The 14177-nt window shown below is 41.3% G+C and overlaps 1 protein-coding gene across 4 annotated transcripts in view; it reads left to right on the top strand.

Annotated features, from left to right (window-relative positions):
* Positions 1 to 14177, top strand: part of COP1 (COP1 E3 ubiquitin ligase) — a 224126-nt gene that overhangs the window by 34147 nt on the left and 175802 nt on the right. For all 4 annotated transcript variants that reach the window (XM_077824025.1, XM_077824024.1, XM_077824023.1 and 1 more), the window contains exon 7: positions 13330 to 13389. In XM_077824025.1, the coding sequence (XP_077680151.1) occupies positions 13330 to 13389 (60 nt within the window). The remainder of the gene's footprint in view (positions 1 to 13329; positions 13390 to 14177) is intronic.

The raw sequence follows: 14177 nt of genomic DNA, 5'->3' as shown, positions 1-14177 counted from the left end.
GATACTATTAATTGTGAAGCTGTAAGTCCTAAGATTCTTACTGACTTTTTACTGTTACTTTGTAAAAGTAGCTTCTTGGGATTCTATATTCAGTCTCTTGATGGCTCCAGATCAGATTGGCTCAGTTTGTGTTTATAAAATGTTTTTTTTTTCCAATGCTTAAAACTGAAAACTCATCCTGGATTCAGAATATCAAGCTCAGTATTTTTGGCCTCTCACATTGCCAACAATAAAAATTCTGCAATTAGAATTTGTGATAACTGAGTGTGAGGACAAGAGTATTGTCCTCATTGTCTTAGATGTGTTGGGTCTGAAATAGAAATAAATAAAAAAGCTTTTGTTTTGGTCAGAAAAGTAACCAAATGCTCCTGGATGCTCTTGAAGGTCAATATTTATACTTTTATGTACTTGCACTTTGGAGTGCAAAAACATCTCTCAATTTCACATTCATTGGCCCTCTAAAAGGGAAATATAAGTTGTAGCAATTGCAGAAGAATATCCCATTAGAGTTCCTTGTTTTCACATGCTTGTAACTTTCTAAAACACTGATCTTTTGGGGCTGAAGTTATCCATGCATGATCTCTTCACAAAGACTATTTTTTTTAAGTTTGAGCAAAATCCTTTTGTTTGAAAACATGGTGAAAAAATACCAAACTTTCCCCATGTAATTAAAATATTCTAACCACCTTTCTTTGAAAAAATCCTGTGGACAAAAATGGCTTAAGGTTGAAACTCATGGATACTAATGGCTCTGAAACAAAACTTTTAAACAAAGCAGAGGTACAACTGTTTGAAAAGTGTGTATTAATCATTCATAATAGAAAATCTATTTGTATGCAGTGCAAATTTAACATGGACATGTGTTTTCCATATGTATGCCTGGTTAATTAAGTGTACTCTTCTTAGTTCCTCGACCCAACAATCTCTTCTGCTGAAAAAGGGGTAGAGCAAGGGGCTTGTTAAGGTCAAGCTAAATAGCTCTGGAATATTTTTTAGCTCCTTTTTTTAAAAAAGGAAAACAAATGCAAAAACCAGTTACAGTTGCACAGTTAAAATAAGTGTTAAAAGTTAAGGTTTCACAACAACATTGTTAACTCAGCCACATTCTGCAAATACAGATTTTTTTTGGTCTGGTTTAATTTAATTTTAGATTTTTTTTTTTTTTTTTTAAAAAATCTCATTGTCTCATGGTATATTTACCTACATTTAATTTAAAAACACTTCTAAATTTAGTTGGCCAGTGTCATTTACACCAAAAGGAAAAAATCTCTCAAGTGTACACTTGGCTATAAAGAAAGACCTTACCAGTTGCTCTTTAGACAGATTACTGTGCTTTTCACTGTTATGAAGGCCACCAAACCTTGTCCCAAGTCTTGTCGTCTGCAGGAAATGTTTTGACCCCATATATCCAACTGTAGGATCTATGGGTGTGAGTGCATAAGCTTATCTCAAGTGTCATATTTGTCCATAGGGAAAGAGGTCTATTGATATCCATATCCTAGAACATAGCTTGTAGAGCTCGGACATAAATATTGTTTTTTCATCTTTATTGGAGTTTGTGAATTTTTTCTAAATGCAACATTAAGAGTATGCTATAAGTCTTTTGCATTTAATTAACGAGGCTTCTTATTCCATGTGTCATGTGATGAGTATTATTTTTCAGCGGGTTAGTATCCAAGAGGAGCAGAGTAATCCTGAAGTGTTGCACAGCTTTGCTGAAATTGCCTGTTCAGTATTTCAGAATAGTCATCTTTCTGCCTCATCAATATGTCTCAAACTTTTTGTTCCTTCCCTGTAATGAAGATGTGAAATTGTAGAAATAAGGATAGTTATTGTGGGATAAACGCAAGGAATTGGAAGCATGAATTCTTCAGGGTTGTGATTTTAGTTCTTGCTCATCACTATCTGTCGAACCTTATTGCTTAGTATCCACACACGGGGACAGGATAATGAGTAGGCTAAGGGGTGGTGACAAAGCTAAAAATCAGTCATTCTCGCATGATATCACGAAGTCTTGATTACATTCCAAGACACCTGAGGTGGATTTATAATTATTGTAGGACTTTCCTAGCCCCGTCTTTAAAAACTCAGTTATTTAAGCTTCTTTACATATCAGGCTTTTTAATAAGGGTTGTTAGAACTGAATTAGACCACAGTAAGCCAAGAAAATTGCTAGTATGTAGGGAACAAAATGAGACTTTAATCTATTATGTATTCATTGATACATGTGTCTGACTCACTTTGTTTTGGTGGGGTTTTTTTGCTCACATGAAAAATTGGTGATGCTGTCTCATACTAAAAGGGACCTTATTGGACTCGTTTCAGAGTAACAGCCGTGTTAGTCTGTATTCGCAAAAAGAAATGGAGTACTTGTGGCACCTTAGAGACTAACCAATTTATTTGAGCATGAGCTCAAATTGGACTCATGTACTTTGATAGTGCTTGGAGTTCAGTACCTTTGTAATATAATTTTTATAATAGTATTTGGTTATTTTGTTAATATAACCAAAACTAAATTCTCATATTAACTGGTTCTACTGTGGTTTTCTCTGTGCTGCATTGACTTGGAGGCAGAGCCAGATTGGGATAGGATTGGCTCCACCCATTTCAGGACCCAGCCAATTCTGTTCCCATAGACTTGCGGGCATCTCTGGTTTTTCTGCAGAGCATAGGGATTTTCTCCTCCACACCTAGCAGCAGTTTTTCCCCCCTCAGGGAGACCACAAAATAGAGCAGGGGTGGGCAAACTTTTTGGCTTGAGGGTCATATCTGGGTATAGAAATTGTATGGTGGGCCATGAATGCTCATGAAATTGGGGTTGGGGTGCAGGAGGGGGTGAGGGCTCTGGCTGGGGGTGCGGGCTCTGAGGAGGGGCTAGGGATGAGGCGCTTGTGGTGTAGGAGGGTGCTCCGGGCTGAGACTGAGGAATTCGGAGGGTGGAAGGGGGATCAGGGCTGGAGCAGGGGGTTGGGGCATGGGCAGGTGGCTCAGGAGTGCAGGCTCCAGGTGGTGTTTACCTTGAGCAGCTCCTGGAAGCAGCGGCATGTCTCCTGTCCAACTCCTACACAGAGGCACAGCCAGGCGGCTCTGCTGCATGCTGCCCCATCCAGAGGCTCCACCTCTGCAGCTCCCAGTGATCACAATTCCCAGCCAATGGGAGCTGTGGGAGTGGCGCTTGGGGCAGGGACAGTGTACGGAGCAGAACCCTCTGGCTGCTTAGGAGCCAGCAGGGGAAACATGCTGCTGCAGTTTCTGGGAGCTGTGCAGAGCAGCCCCTGACCCTGCTCCCTGGCAGGACCCCATGGAGCGGGGCAAGCCCCAGACCCTGCTCCCCAGTGGGAGCTCGAGGGCCGGATTAAAACAGCTGGCATACTCGGATGCAGTTTGTAGTTTGCCCACCCGTCAAATAGAGGGTAAGACTGAAGAAAAAAAGTGGAGAGGAAATGCCAATCCACTCAGTCCTTCATGGAGGGAAGAACAAATCTTTTTTGTCATATGGGAGAGTTTTTCCCTCTGTATGTTGTCCAGTTCCTCTTTATCTCCGGCCACTTCAGTTTCTACTGGTACAGTCACAGCACCATTTCTTACAAGGGTACTTTCTGGTATCTTTCCCAGAGCAGAAAAAGCTGTAGGGGCTTCTTACTCCCTGGGATAGCTATACCACTCTTACCCACACCCACACCCAGCCCTGGCCTCAGCTGCTGTTACTGCTAACTGTCCAGCCTGATTCTGTGGTGCCTAGCAACCTTTCTTCAGTGGTTCTATTTTTTTTGAGGAGTCTGTGATGTTACTTTCATCTCCCATTCTTTCTTTTCTCTCTAAGCAAAGACAATAGTGAATTTATTCATTGTAGGTGATCTTCCCCTGTCACTTTTTTCCTAGGTGAGCTTGAAGGGGCATTACTACTGCTTCTCCACCTAGCTCTGTCCAAGAGCCTCCAAAGTCATTTTTCCTTACCAAAGCTTGACAGGATTTTTTTAAAAAATAGATAAGGAAGAGAAACTTAACCTTCTTAATGATTCACATGATGTCTCTTTCCTCCCTCAAGAGTTCTGCTTTAAAGATCCTGAATTCAGGGCTTTGATCCTCACACCACTCCACAAATCAATAAAGAGGGAAAGTTTCTCCTCCTTGGGGAAATTCAGCTAGGGGGGTGGGGAGAAACCACTCCTCTGCAGAGAAAGGTGAGATGTCCTGAGTGGGTATTCCAGATTCATCAACTATCTGCATACCTGACTGGAACCTCCAGATTCCAAACTTCACAAGTAAAGGCTAAACCAACAGTAAGACCACTGGGATATACTCCTGTCTTCTTCCAAAAAGCCCTGCATTCCTTTTCACTTGTTATGTCATGAAGCCTTTGAACAACAGAGGTGGTGATATCAGAAGCGTATGGGATTTCCCAGTAAATGTACGAGACTCAAAAATTCTTTGCAAACTAAGCTCTTCCACAATGGATGTGGCAAAAGGTTCCACATCAGGACATTCAAGACATCAACAGCTTCAGTCTGTCTTGCTCAGGTTCTTGTGACCAATGATCTCCAGAGACTTATCCCAAAGAGGAAAAGATCTGAAATCTGTGCTTTGTAAAATTTCGGTGGCAGGATCATTGGTTTCAGGCTGTTTGCAGGAATCTTAGTTTTGCCTTGGAGCTATGGTTTACATTGTAGTAAACCTTTGAATGAGATACTTGAAAGTGCATGTTCAGACAAAGTGGTCTCCAAATACATAAGCATAAGTGTTACTTCACCTTTCCCTGAACTCAGCTTTTGTTAGGATAGTTTAAAGTATTGTCTGGTAGTAGATTTGTAGGATTTTCTCCCCTTGATTGTCTGGATTCTGGGGAAAACCATCACCATACAGGCCTTCTTACCCTGGCAAAATATCCCTCTCTGTGATCAGCTGAGAGGCTTTTTTGGGTTTAAACCTAGCCAGTGTTTTTGCATTCATTAGAAGAGTGGTCTTTGAATGTCTTGCATGTGAGTAGAGCAGCCAGGTCTTCAAAGGGTATGTCTACACTGCAAGGAAAAACCCACAGTGAGTTTCAGAGCCTGGCTAATTTGGCTTCGGCTGTGAGGCTAAAAATAACATGGTAGACATTTGGGCTTGGACTGGAGACCAGGCTTTGAAACCTGGCAAGGGGATGGAGGGGCTTGGACCCCGTGCTCCAGCTTGAGCGTCTACACTACTGTTTTTTAGCCCTGCAGCCCAAGTCTCTTGGGCCTGATACAATTGACCCAGATGTGTGTTTCCAGTGTAGACAGACCCAAAGAGTTTGGAGGTCTCCTTGAATAATGGCGGTGCTGCAGCTGCTTTTTATTTTAATTATTTAACTTTAGCACCCAGAGGCCTTGATAAGGATCTGAGCCTCTTTCTGCTGTGTGCTGCATGAACACTAAAGACCCAATCCCTACACTGTGGGGATCTAAGAACAGTAGGAAGCATGAGGATGAACATACATCCAGTGATGGGCATTGGTCCTCTAAATCTAGAAGAGATTCAGTTAAAAATTGCTTCTGATTATGTGCTAGAGTAGGTGGCCACCTTGGAGCCTGTGGGTTCTGAGGTAATGGGGTCTCCTTTGAGGTATCCTAAGAGTCTAAGGATAATGGGATCTCCTTGGATCCAAGGTACTCAGATCCTTTGTGTGGAAGGGGTTGTGGGCCTGGCTTTCCCCAAATAAGCTACATAGAAAGCTGTCTTGAGGGCTCTTTGAAGTAGTTTGGACCCCCATCCACACTCTGGTCCAGTGGCTCATCGGGGGACCTGTTTTTCCTGCAGATGACTTTGTTTTAGATCCACTCTTTTTCTCATATCCAACAAGAATTGGTTATTCCCTGGATCCACAAAGGAAAGGGCCTAAATCCCAGCAGGCATCCTTCTGTCTCCTTTTCTGTTGTTTCAGAGTAACAGCCGTGTTAGTCTGTATTCGCAAAAAGAAAAGGAGTACTTGTGGCACCTTAGAGACTAACCAATTTATTTGAGCATGAGCTTTCGTGAGCTACAGCTCACTTCATCTGATGAAGTGAGCTGTAGCTCACGAAAGCTCATGCTCAAATAAATTGGTTAGTCTCTAAGGTGCCACAAGTACTCCTTTTCTTTTCTGTTGTGACTATCCAACATGCAGTTCTACCCCTCTAGAATTATCTTCTCCTCTGGGATTTTGCTTTCCTTCAGTGTTTTGACCTTTCATTACCCAGTCTCTCTTCCTTGGAAGAACAAGAAGGTTGTCACTTCTTACCACATATGATTTCACCTTTGTTCTTTAGTTATGTCAGGAGCCTCTGAAAGGATCAATTTAGGAGGAAGGCACATTATCCTGCAGCCTTTGAGACTTTGACTGTTGAGAAATCTCAAGAACTTGAAGGATATTTCTTGAGGGTCTCGTATGTCTGTGTGGCTATATCAGTGGCTATGACTGTCCTTGTCCTCAGGCACAGTTGGCCATGGAATTTTTTGCAGCCAGATTAACACTTAAATCACTGAGATTAATCTTTTTTGTAATGAAGCAGCAGCCCTTGATCTGATATCAGAGGGACTTGCACTTATATTCAAGGGATTTTGTCCCGCATGGTTCTTGACTTGGTCATTCTGGATTCGTTCTTTCCTAGAGGTTGCTAGAAATGTGGGTTGCCTTAGGTCCAGCTAAACTGAAAATTCAGTTTAGCCAGAGGTCCTAGAACCAGTTCTAATTTGAGCTCTTGTCAGCAGATTATGACTTTCGTCAGAAGGCTATGCCATTTAGCTCTGCTCCAGGCCCTGAACTTCCCCATGCCCTAGAACTAAACACATGGAATTTTTCTAGGTCTGAAAGTGACTATCTGGCACAAATATACACTTTTCTGTTTCTGCAATAGAAGGGCATGGACAAACAAAAGTGAATTGACCATCCACAGAGCAAGTGATTTATGAGGGTGGCATCCTTATTAATCTTCAATGAGTTTCTCAGTTGCCTCCTAAACTCAGCTTTGGATGTTTATAATAAAGCTTCCGTTTGAAGCACTTCACCCCATTGCTATATTATTTCTCTTTATGGTGACTTTCCTAGTTATGGTGACTGAAGCTCTGTCAGTGGCATCTCATTAGTGCACATTTTACTCAAATTAGGGACTTGCTTTAAAGATGTCTTCCATTCTGTTATCCTTACCTTGTTCACTGAAAGGAAAATTACGGTACATTGTGGAGATGCAAAGAACTTAACTTCAGAAGGGTTAAAAGATTTAGGAAATCAGATGTCTTTCATCCTCTATTCTTCAGAAATAGAAGGAAGCCAAGGTATCAAAATTCTCCATTGCAAGGTGGGTGAAATTCTGTATCAAAGAAGCTTATAAAATGCATATCCTTTCCAAACAAAACAGTACAAGAGATCATCAGACTTCATGGTCTGAAAACTTGTGTGTTTTACACATTTGCAAGACAGCTACTTGGCATTAAGTTCACGTATTCATCAGATGTTATAAATTCGATGTAGAGACTTCTGTAAGCACAGCTTTAAACTGGTGTGCACTACACAAAATCCATACAATATTTGTTTTCTGGCTTGGGGGTTTCATTGCTAATTAGTCCCAGACTAGGAATAATGGACCTGGTTGTAGATAGTATGGTCTCTGTATAGCTAGGTTAACTTTTTTTTTAGGCCCACTGGATTGAAAATTTCCCCTCTAATTAGTCCTGATCACACTGGTCCTTTTTTAGCTCTATAGAAGATTGTGTATAGGATTTACATACATTTTAACAGAAATTCAGTATAGTACAGCTCTGAAACTATTTTTAGTGGCTCTATTCCAAGATGGATAGAGCCAATTACTGTCTCAGTGATTGACAAGTCTGACTTTCTTGTGCAAACTTAAAGCAAGGTGGGGGTGGGAGGGAATACAATAACTCCTCGCTTAATGTTGTAGTTATGTTTCTGAAAAATGTGACTTTAAGGGAAACGATGTTAAGCAAATCCAATTTCTCCATAAGAATTAATGTAAATGGGGTGGGGGTTAGGTTCCAGGGAAATTTTTTTCACCAGACAAGACTCACTCTCTCTCTCTCACACACACACACTCACACCCCCCCCCCCCAACTAATACTATACTCAGCAGTGATGATTGTGAAGCTTGGTAGACGTGGTGAAGTCAGAGGGTGGGATATTTCCCAGGGAATGTCTTACTACTAAATGGTGAACTAGCATTCTGTTGAGCCCTCAAGGGTTAACCCCTTTTTGTTAATGTAACCTCACACTCTACAGGGCAGCACAAATGGAGGGAGGGGAAACAGCATGGCAGATAGACACACACCTTGTGTGTGTGAGAGAGAGATGTGCATTGCCCCTTTAAGTACATTGCCTTTTTATGTAGATCAGTAAGTTGAGACAGCAGCTGCTGCCAACAAGCCCCCTCTGTCCTGAACCCTGTAGTGTCCTCCCCCTGCTCTATAGAGATGGGGTGAGCAGGGGGGAGGGGGACACCCTGACATTAGCCCCCTGCGCGCGCGCACTCACTCACTCACTCACAGCAAGCAGGAGGCTCCTGGGAGCAGCTCCAAGGCAAAGGGCAGGAGCAGCACATGGCAGGGGGGAGGGACAGCTGAACTGCTGGCAATTACTGGGTGGCCGCAGGAACCAGATCTACAGGGGGGATCTACAAGTCCACCCTGGTTCCAAGCCCCCACCAGTTAGCCACAACAAACTGCTCTTTCTGCAAGCAGTGGACTAAACAAGCAGCTGCCAAACAAAGTTATAAGGGAGCATTGCGAAACTTTAAACAAGCATGTTCTCTAATCAGCAAGGTAACATTAACTGGGACTTCAAGTGAGGAGTTACTTTACTATGAATAATGAGGCTATCTATTCAGAGAAAAAGAGATCGGATAAGAACTGCCTGGCTCTAAAACCTCCTACAATGGATGAAAAGCATAATTCAGTTATCTATTGAAGGGTGTAATCAAAATGAAAACAAACTGACTTAAGGATTTTTGTTAGACTAAAGCTAAACCAAATAAAATATTCGTGATGAAAACAGTTCTTTAGACATGTCATGGCACAAGATGTCGTCTAAATTTATGTGTTTGAATGTTCATCTACTTAGCTTAGCTGGCTGAATTTGATGTAGACTTGTTTCTTTTAAAATGTTTGTGCATAGACTTAGTAACTCACCAAAATGAGACTAATACTATTATCTGCCGCTTAAACATTATAGCAGCACCACCTGACTGTAGTACACCTCAGTCTTGACTCACCACACCCCTCCTCATATAGGCTCTGGGCTCTTACAAAGCTCTCCCGATATGCCTGTCCTCACCTGAAATGCCCACTGCTATTCCAAAGACTGTCAATTGTGTTAAATATTATGGTTTGTGTTTAGCAATATGAACTCTCCAGGGAGTAAGATGAGACCAATCCTTACTTAGGGCACGTTTAACTAGCAATGTTGAAGTGCTGCCATGGCTCTCCAAGCACTCTTAAAAAAAAAAAAAACAACAACCCACCTCCCCAAGGGGAAAGCTATAGGCTCTGGGAGCATGGCTCCCAGCGCTGGTGCACTGTCTACACTGGCACTTTACAGCACTGAAACTTGCAGCGCTGTAAAGTGCCAGTGTAGACAAGTCCTTAGTAGTGAATGTAAAAACAACTGTCTGATAAGCTGATGCTTTCTTTAAAAGATTTGTCCTTCTACAGATAGTAAAAGAAGTCCCAGATCTCCCATTTCTAGGTTTATGCAACAGTTAATAGAAGTTGGAAACTAACAAGTCTCTGTTGTTAGGTACATATAACGGAGCCCATTTTTTTTTTTCAGATGACTGAAACACCTGCCACTTGTTTCTTTGCCATTTTCTAATCTCTCGCTGCAAGCCAATATGTATGTCATAAACATAAAGGGAAGGGTAACCATCTTTCTGTATACAGCGCTATACAGTCCCTCCTGGCCAGAGGCAAAACCCTTTCACCTGTAAAGGGTTAAGGAGCTTAGGTAACCTCGCTGGCACCTGACCAAAATGACCAACGAGAGGACAAGATACTTTCAAATCTGGAGGGGGGGGAAACAAAGAGTTCTATCTGTCTGTGTGATGCTTTTGCTGGGAACAGATCAGGCATGCAGACTCTCAACCCCTGTTAGTAAGTAATCTAGCTAGAAATGCGTTAGATTTCCTTTTGTTTAATGGCTGGTAAAATAAGCTGTGCTGGATGGAATGTATATTCCTGCTTTTGTGTCTTTTTGTAACTTAAGGTTTTGCCTAGAGGGATTCTTTGTTTTGAATCTGATTACCCTGTAAGGTATTTACCATCCTGATTTTACAGAGGTGATCCTTTTACCTTTTCTTTAATTAAAATTCTTCTTTTAAGAACCTGATTGATTTTTCACTGTTCTTAAGATCCAAGGGTTTGGGTCTGTGTTTACCTGTATCAGTTGGTGAGGATTCTTAACCAGCCTTCCCCAGGAAAGGGGGTGTAGGGCTTTGGGGGGATATTTTGCGGGAAGACGTCTCCAAGTGGGCTCTTTCCCTGGTCTTTGTGTAAGACGCTTGGTGGTGACAGCATAGGGTTCAAGAACAGGGCAAAGTTTGTACCTTGGGGAAGTTTTTAACCTAAACTGGTAAGAATAAGCTTAGGGGGTCTTTCATGCAGTCCCCACATCTGTACCCTGGAGTTCAGAGTGGGGAAGGAACCTTGACAATGTTATAGAATAATAATAATTTTAGAGCAGATTTCCTGATATTTATCTCCATGCTACATTTTTGAAATGTTTTAATGTGTTTTTTATGGAGTTTATGAAAGTGAGAGATTAATTTCAGAGTAACAGTCGTGTTAGTCTTTATTCGCAAAAAGAAAAGGAGTACTTGTGGCACCTTAGAGACTAACCAATTTATTTGAACATAAGCTTTCATGAGCTACAGCTCACTTTATCGGATGCATACTGTGGAAAGTATAGAAGATCTTTTTATACACAGAAAGCATAAAAAAATGGGTGTTTACCACTACAAAAGGTTTTCTCTCCCCCCACCCCACTCTCCTGCTGGTAATAGCTTATCTAAAGTGATCACTCTCCTTACAATGTGTATGATAATCAAGTTGGGCCATTTCCAGCACAAATCCAGGGTTTAACAAGAACGTGGGGGGGGGGGGGGGTAGGAAAAAACAAGGGGAAATAGGTTACCTTGCATAATGACTTAGCACTCCCAGTCTCTATTCAAGCCTAAGTTAATTGTATCCAGTTTGCAAATGAATTCCAATTCAACAGTCTCTCGCTGGAGTCTGGTTTTGAAGGTTTTTTTTGTTGTAATATCGCAACTTTCATGTCTGTAATCGCGTGACCAGAGAGATTGAAGTGTTCTCCGACTGGTTTATGAATGTTATAATTCTTGACATCTGATTTGTGTCCATTTATTCTTTTACATAGAGACTGTCCAGTTTGACCAATGTACATGGCAGAGGGGCATTGCTGGCACATGATGGCATATATCACATTGGTGGATGTGCAGGTGTGACACCCAAATGGGTGAGAAAACACCCATTTTTTTCATGCTTTGTACTTTCCATAGTATGCATCCGATGAAGTGAGCTATAGCTCACGACAGCTTATGCTCAAATAAATTGGTTCGTCTTTAAGGTGCCACAAGTACTCCTTTTCTTTTTGAGAGATTAATGACACTGACAGCTAGAGCTGAGCATAACTAGGACACATGCTGTGTAAGTTTCCCCTACAGACAGCTTTGCTAATATTACCTCTAACCAGGCCAACAGTACCTATTAGTATTCTAGGTATGGCTTTCTCAAGTTTATGCTGCCACTTATACAATGCTGCATGTGCTGGTTTTGTAAATCATCTGCAGCAGTCTAGTTTTAAATCCCTGAACTAACTCCATTTGTGACCAAAATAAATGAGCTCAGAACTTCAGAGGGGTGAGATCAGTGCACTAACAGAGTGTCACCTAGCTCTGGGGAAAGAGAAATCTTCTAAAAATCCATACCTGTTTTTCCTTTCCCTCTCTAAAAAGGCTTTTCTCCTCAAGGACCATAAAATGTTAATTAATTCTTAATGTGATTGTGCTAGTGAGTTACCTATAGCAGAGTCGACATACTGGACTCTATGTTCAGTGGCAGGTACTTTAGAGAAATCTGTTTTCGTTTTCTGCAAAGTATTTTATTGCTTTAAGAACCAAGCTCAAGTACTCAAGCTGCTGTTTCTGGGAGCAGTTTGCTGATCAGCATTGGAATTTATGATAAACCATGCAGATGCCTTTGAGTTTGGGTGACTTGAGAGGCTTCTACATTTCTGTTTAAAAAGATGCATTGTACTTCATCTCCAGAAATCTTGGCACTCTTTAGTGGAACTGCCCAGATAGTAACAATTTTTGAAACACAACCCCAAAGCTGGTCATCAATGGCATTTAACTTAGCGAATTAAGCTGATGCGGAAATACTGCTGAGACAGCCAGGCTGCCTGTTGTAATGTCCTCTCTAGTCCTATGTGTCTTGGGGAACCAGATCTACAGTGAAGCTTTTCTTTTGTCTGTTACCAGTATGTGTAGTCATAGTAGAGCCTATTAGCAAAGCCAACTTACAAATATACCACCTTCTGTTGTGTCTGGATTGCATTTCTCAAACTACTTTATCACAGGATGCATAGGAGCTATGTGAAGTTGTTAGTGATTGAGTAGATGGTGCTCTTTCCTCTGAATAGCTATTGAAGACCTGCATGGTTTTAGGGGGTGCTAAAATATTAAGTTTCCATCTTTCAATGAGATGTCTGTCCAAAGCCACTCCTTAAAAGTGTCATGGAGATGTAACATTGGTGCCCTGGACAGATCCTTACTCTGGCAATGTAATGGCACTTTTTGAATAGGCAGAATGTAATTTCAACTGGATATGGTTACCCTTGGCATGTTTTTATGAAAAGTAAGTACTAATTATTCTCTTTATAAAGGATTTTGAAGAAGAGATTTTTTTTTTTTTTTTTTTGTTAGAGGTCTGCGTTTTATTGAAGGTAATGTGATCCCTGTGGCTCTCAGGAGGTTTCAAGCCACGATTATTTGTAAAGAATTATTTGTTAGATCCTTGTAAGGAAGGTGTTTAGAGAAGTACATTTTAATAATCTGGAGCCTTTTGTGACTACTTTTGAAGAATATAAACTTGCTTGTACTGTTTTTAATTCACAACTGTAAGCTTCATTTAGTGTAGTTTGTTTGCTCATCTAGGTAATGTGTACACTTCTGTGCATAGTGGCTATATGAAATATTGTATTTGCTAATTTATGTTAGGCACCATAAATTAAGTCCATTACTTGATGTCTATGGTGGTGCCAGTACAAGTTGTTGGTTTAGATTTCTTTTCTTTCATCTACAGCAACTGGAGCAGATCCAGAAAGAGCTGAGTGTTCTGGAAGAGGATATTAAACGAGTGGAGGTGAGGAGCCTAGACATTCGTTGCAACTCTGGCAGTGTTTCATTTCCATCAAACTGTTTGCTTCTCTGTATGATGCTGCATGAAATTTGTGGCCATTGCTTCAATAATGGGAAAATGAACAGATGATGCTCTTTCTTTAATGTATTAATTTACTGAATGCATACAGGCTGCAGCTTGGTGAAAAGGATCCATTCAAACCTACTACTCGACTTTATTTTTTCCCAGTTTCCTTTTTACTTTTTAAGAACTTCAGCATAATAACTTGGCATTAGAAGTCATTGTATTGATGATAAAAAATACTAGATGGTCAATTGTGGTGTTTTACTATAGCAGACTGAGTCATCTAAGAGCATTGTAACATCCCAAGTTAGATCAATGTGTGTGTGGGGCGGGGAGGGGAGCGGTCCTCCAGTGGGGTGCATTGGGAAAAGCAGAAGTAGAAAACCCTGCTATATAGAAGGTGAACTACAATTCATTTTTCTCATTTCTATATGGTGTTCTTGGATCCTCATAGGGCACTCTAGTCTGGTACAGGTTTGTTTCCCAAGTATTTCTAAACCTTGCACCTTGCTCTATCCCCACTCATTCTCTAGACCACTCCCTGAACTACTTCTTCTCTGTCCTGTCCAGTGCTCAACTCTGGGAGTGGAGAATTGGTGCTTTAAGAGGCTGTGGAGCTAATTCTGCAGCTTCATGAAGTGGTGCTGCCCAAAAAGCTACTCGGGCACCAGCTGAGCTCCTGCATCTGTCATCCCTTTTCAGGTTAACGGCCCTCCAACCAGTACCCA

Source organism: Eretmochelys imbricata, chromosome 8, assembly GCF_965152235.1.
Source record: "Eretmochelys imbricata isolate rEreImb1 chromosome 8, rEreImb1.hap1, whole genome shotgun sequence".
Lineage (NCBI taxonomy): Eukaryota > Metazoa > Chordata > Testudines > Cheloniidae > Eretmochelys > Eretmochelys imbricata.
This window is presented reverse-complemented; position numbering and strand designations above follow the sequence as displayed.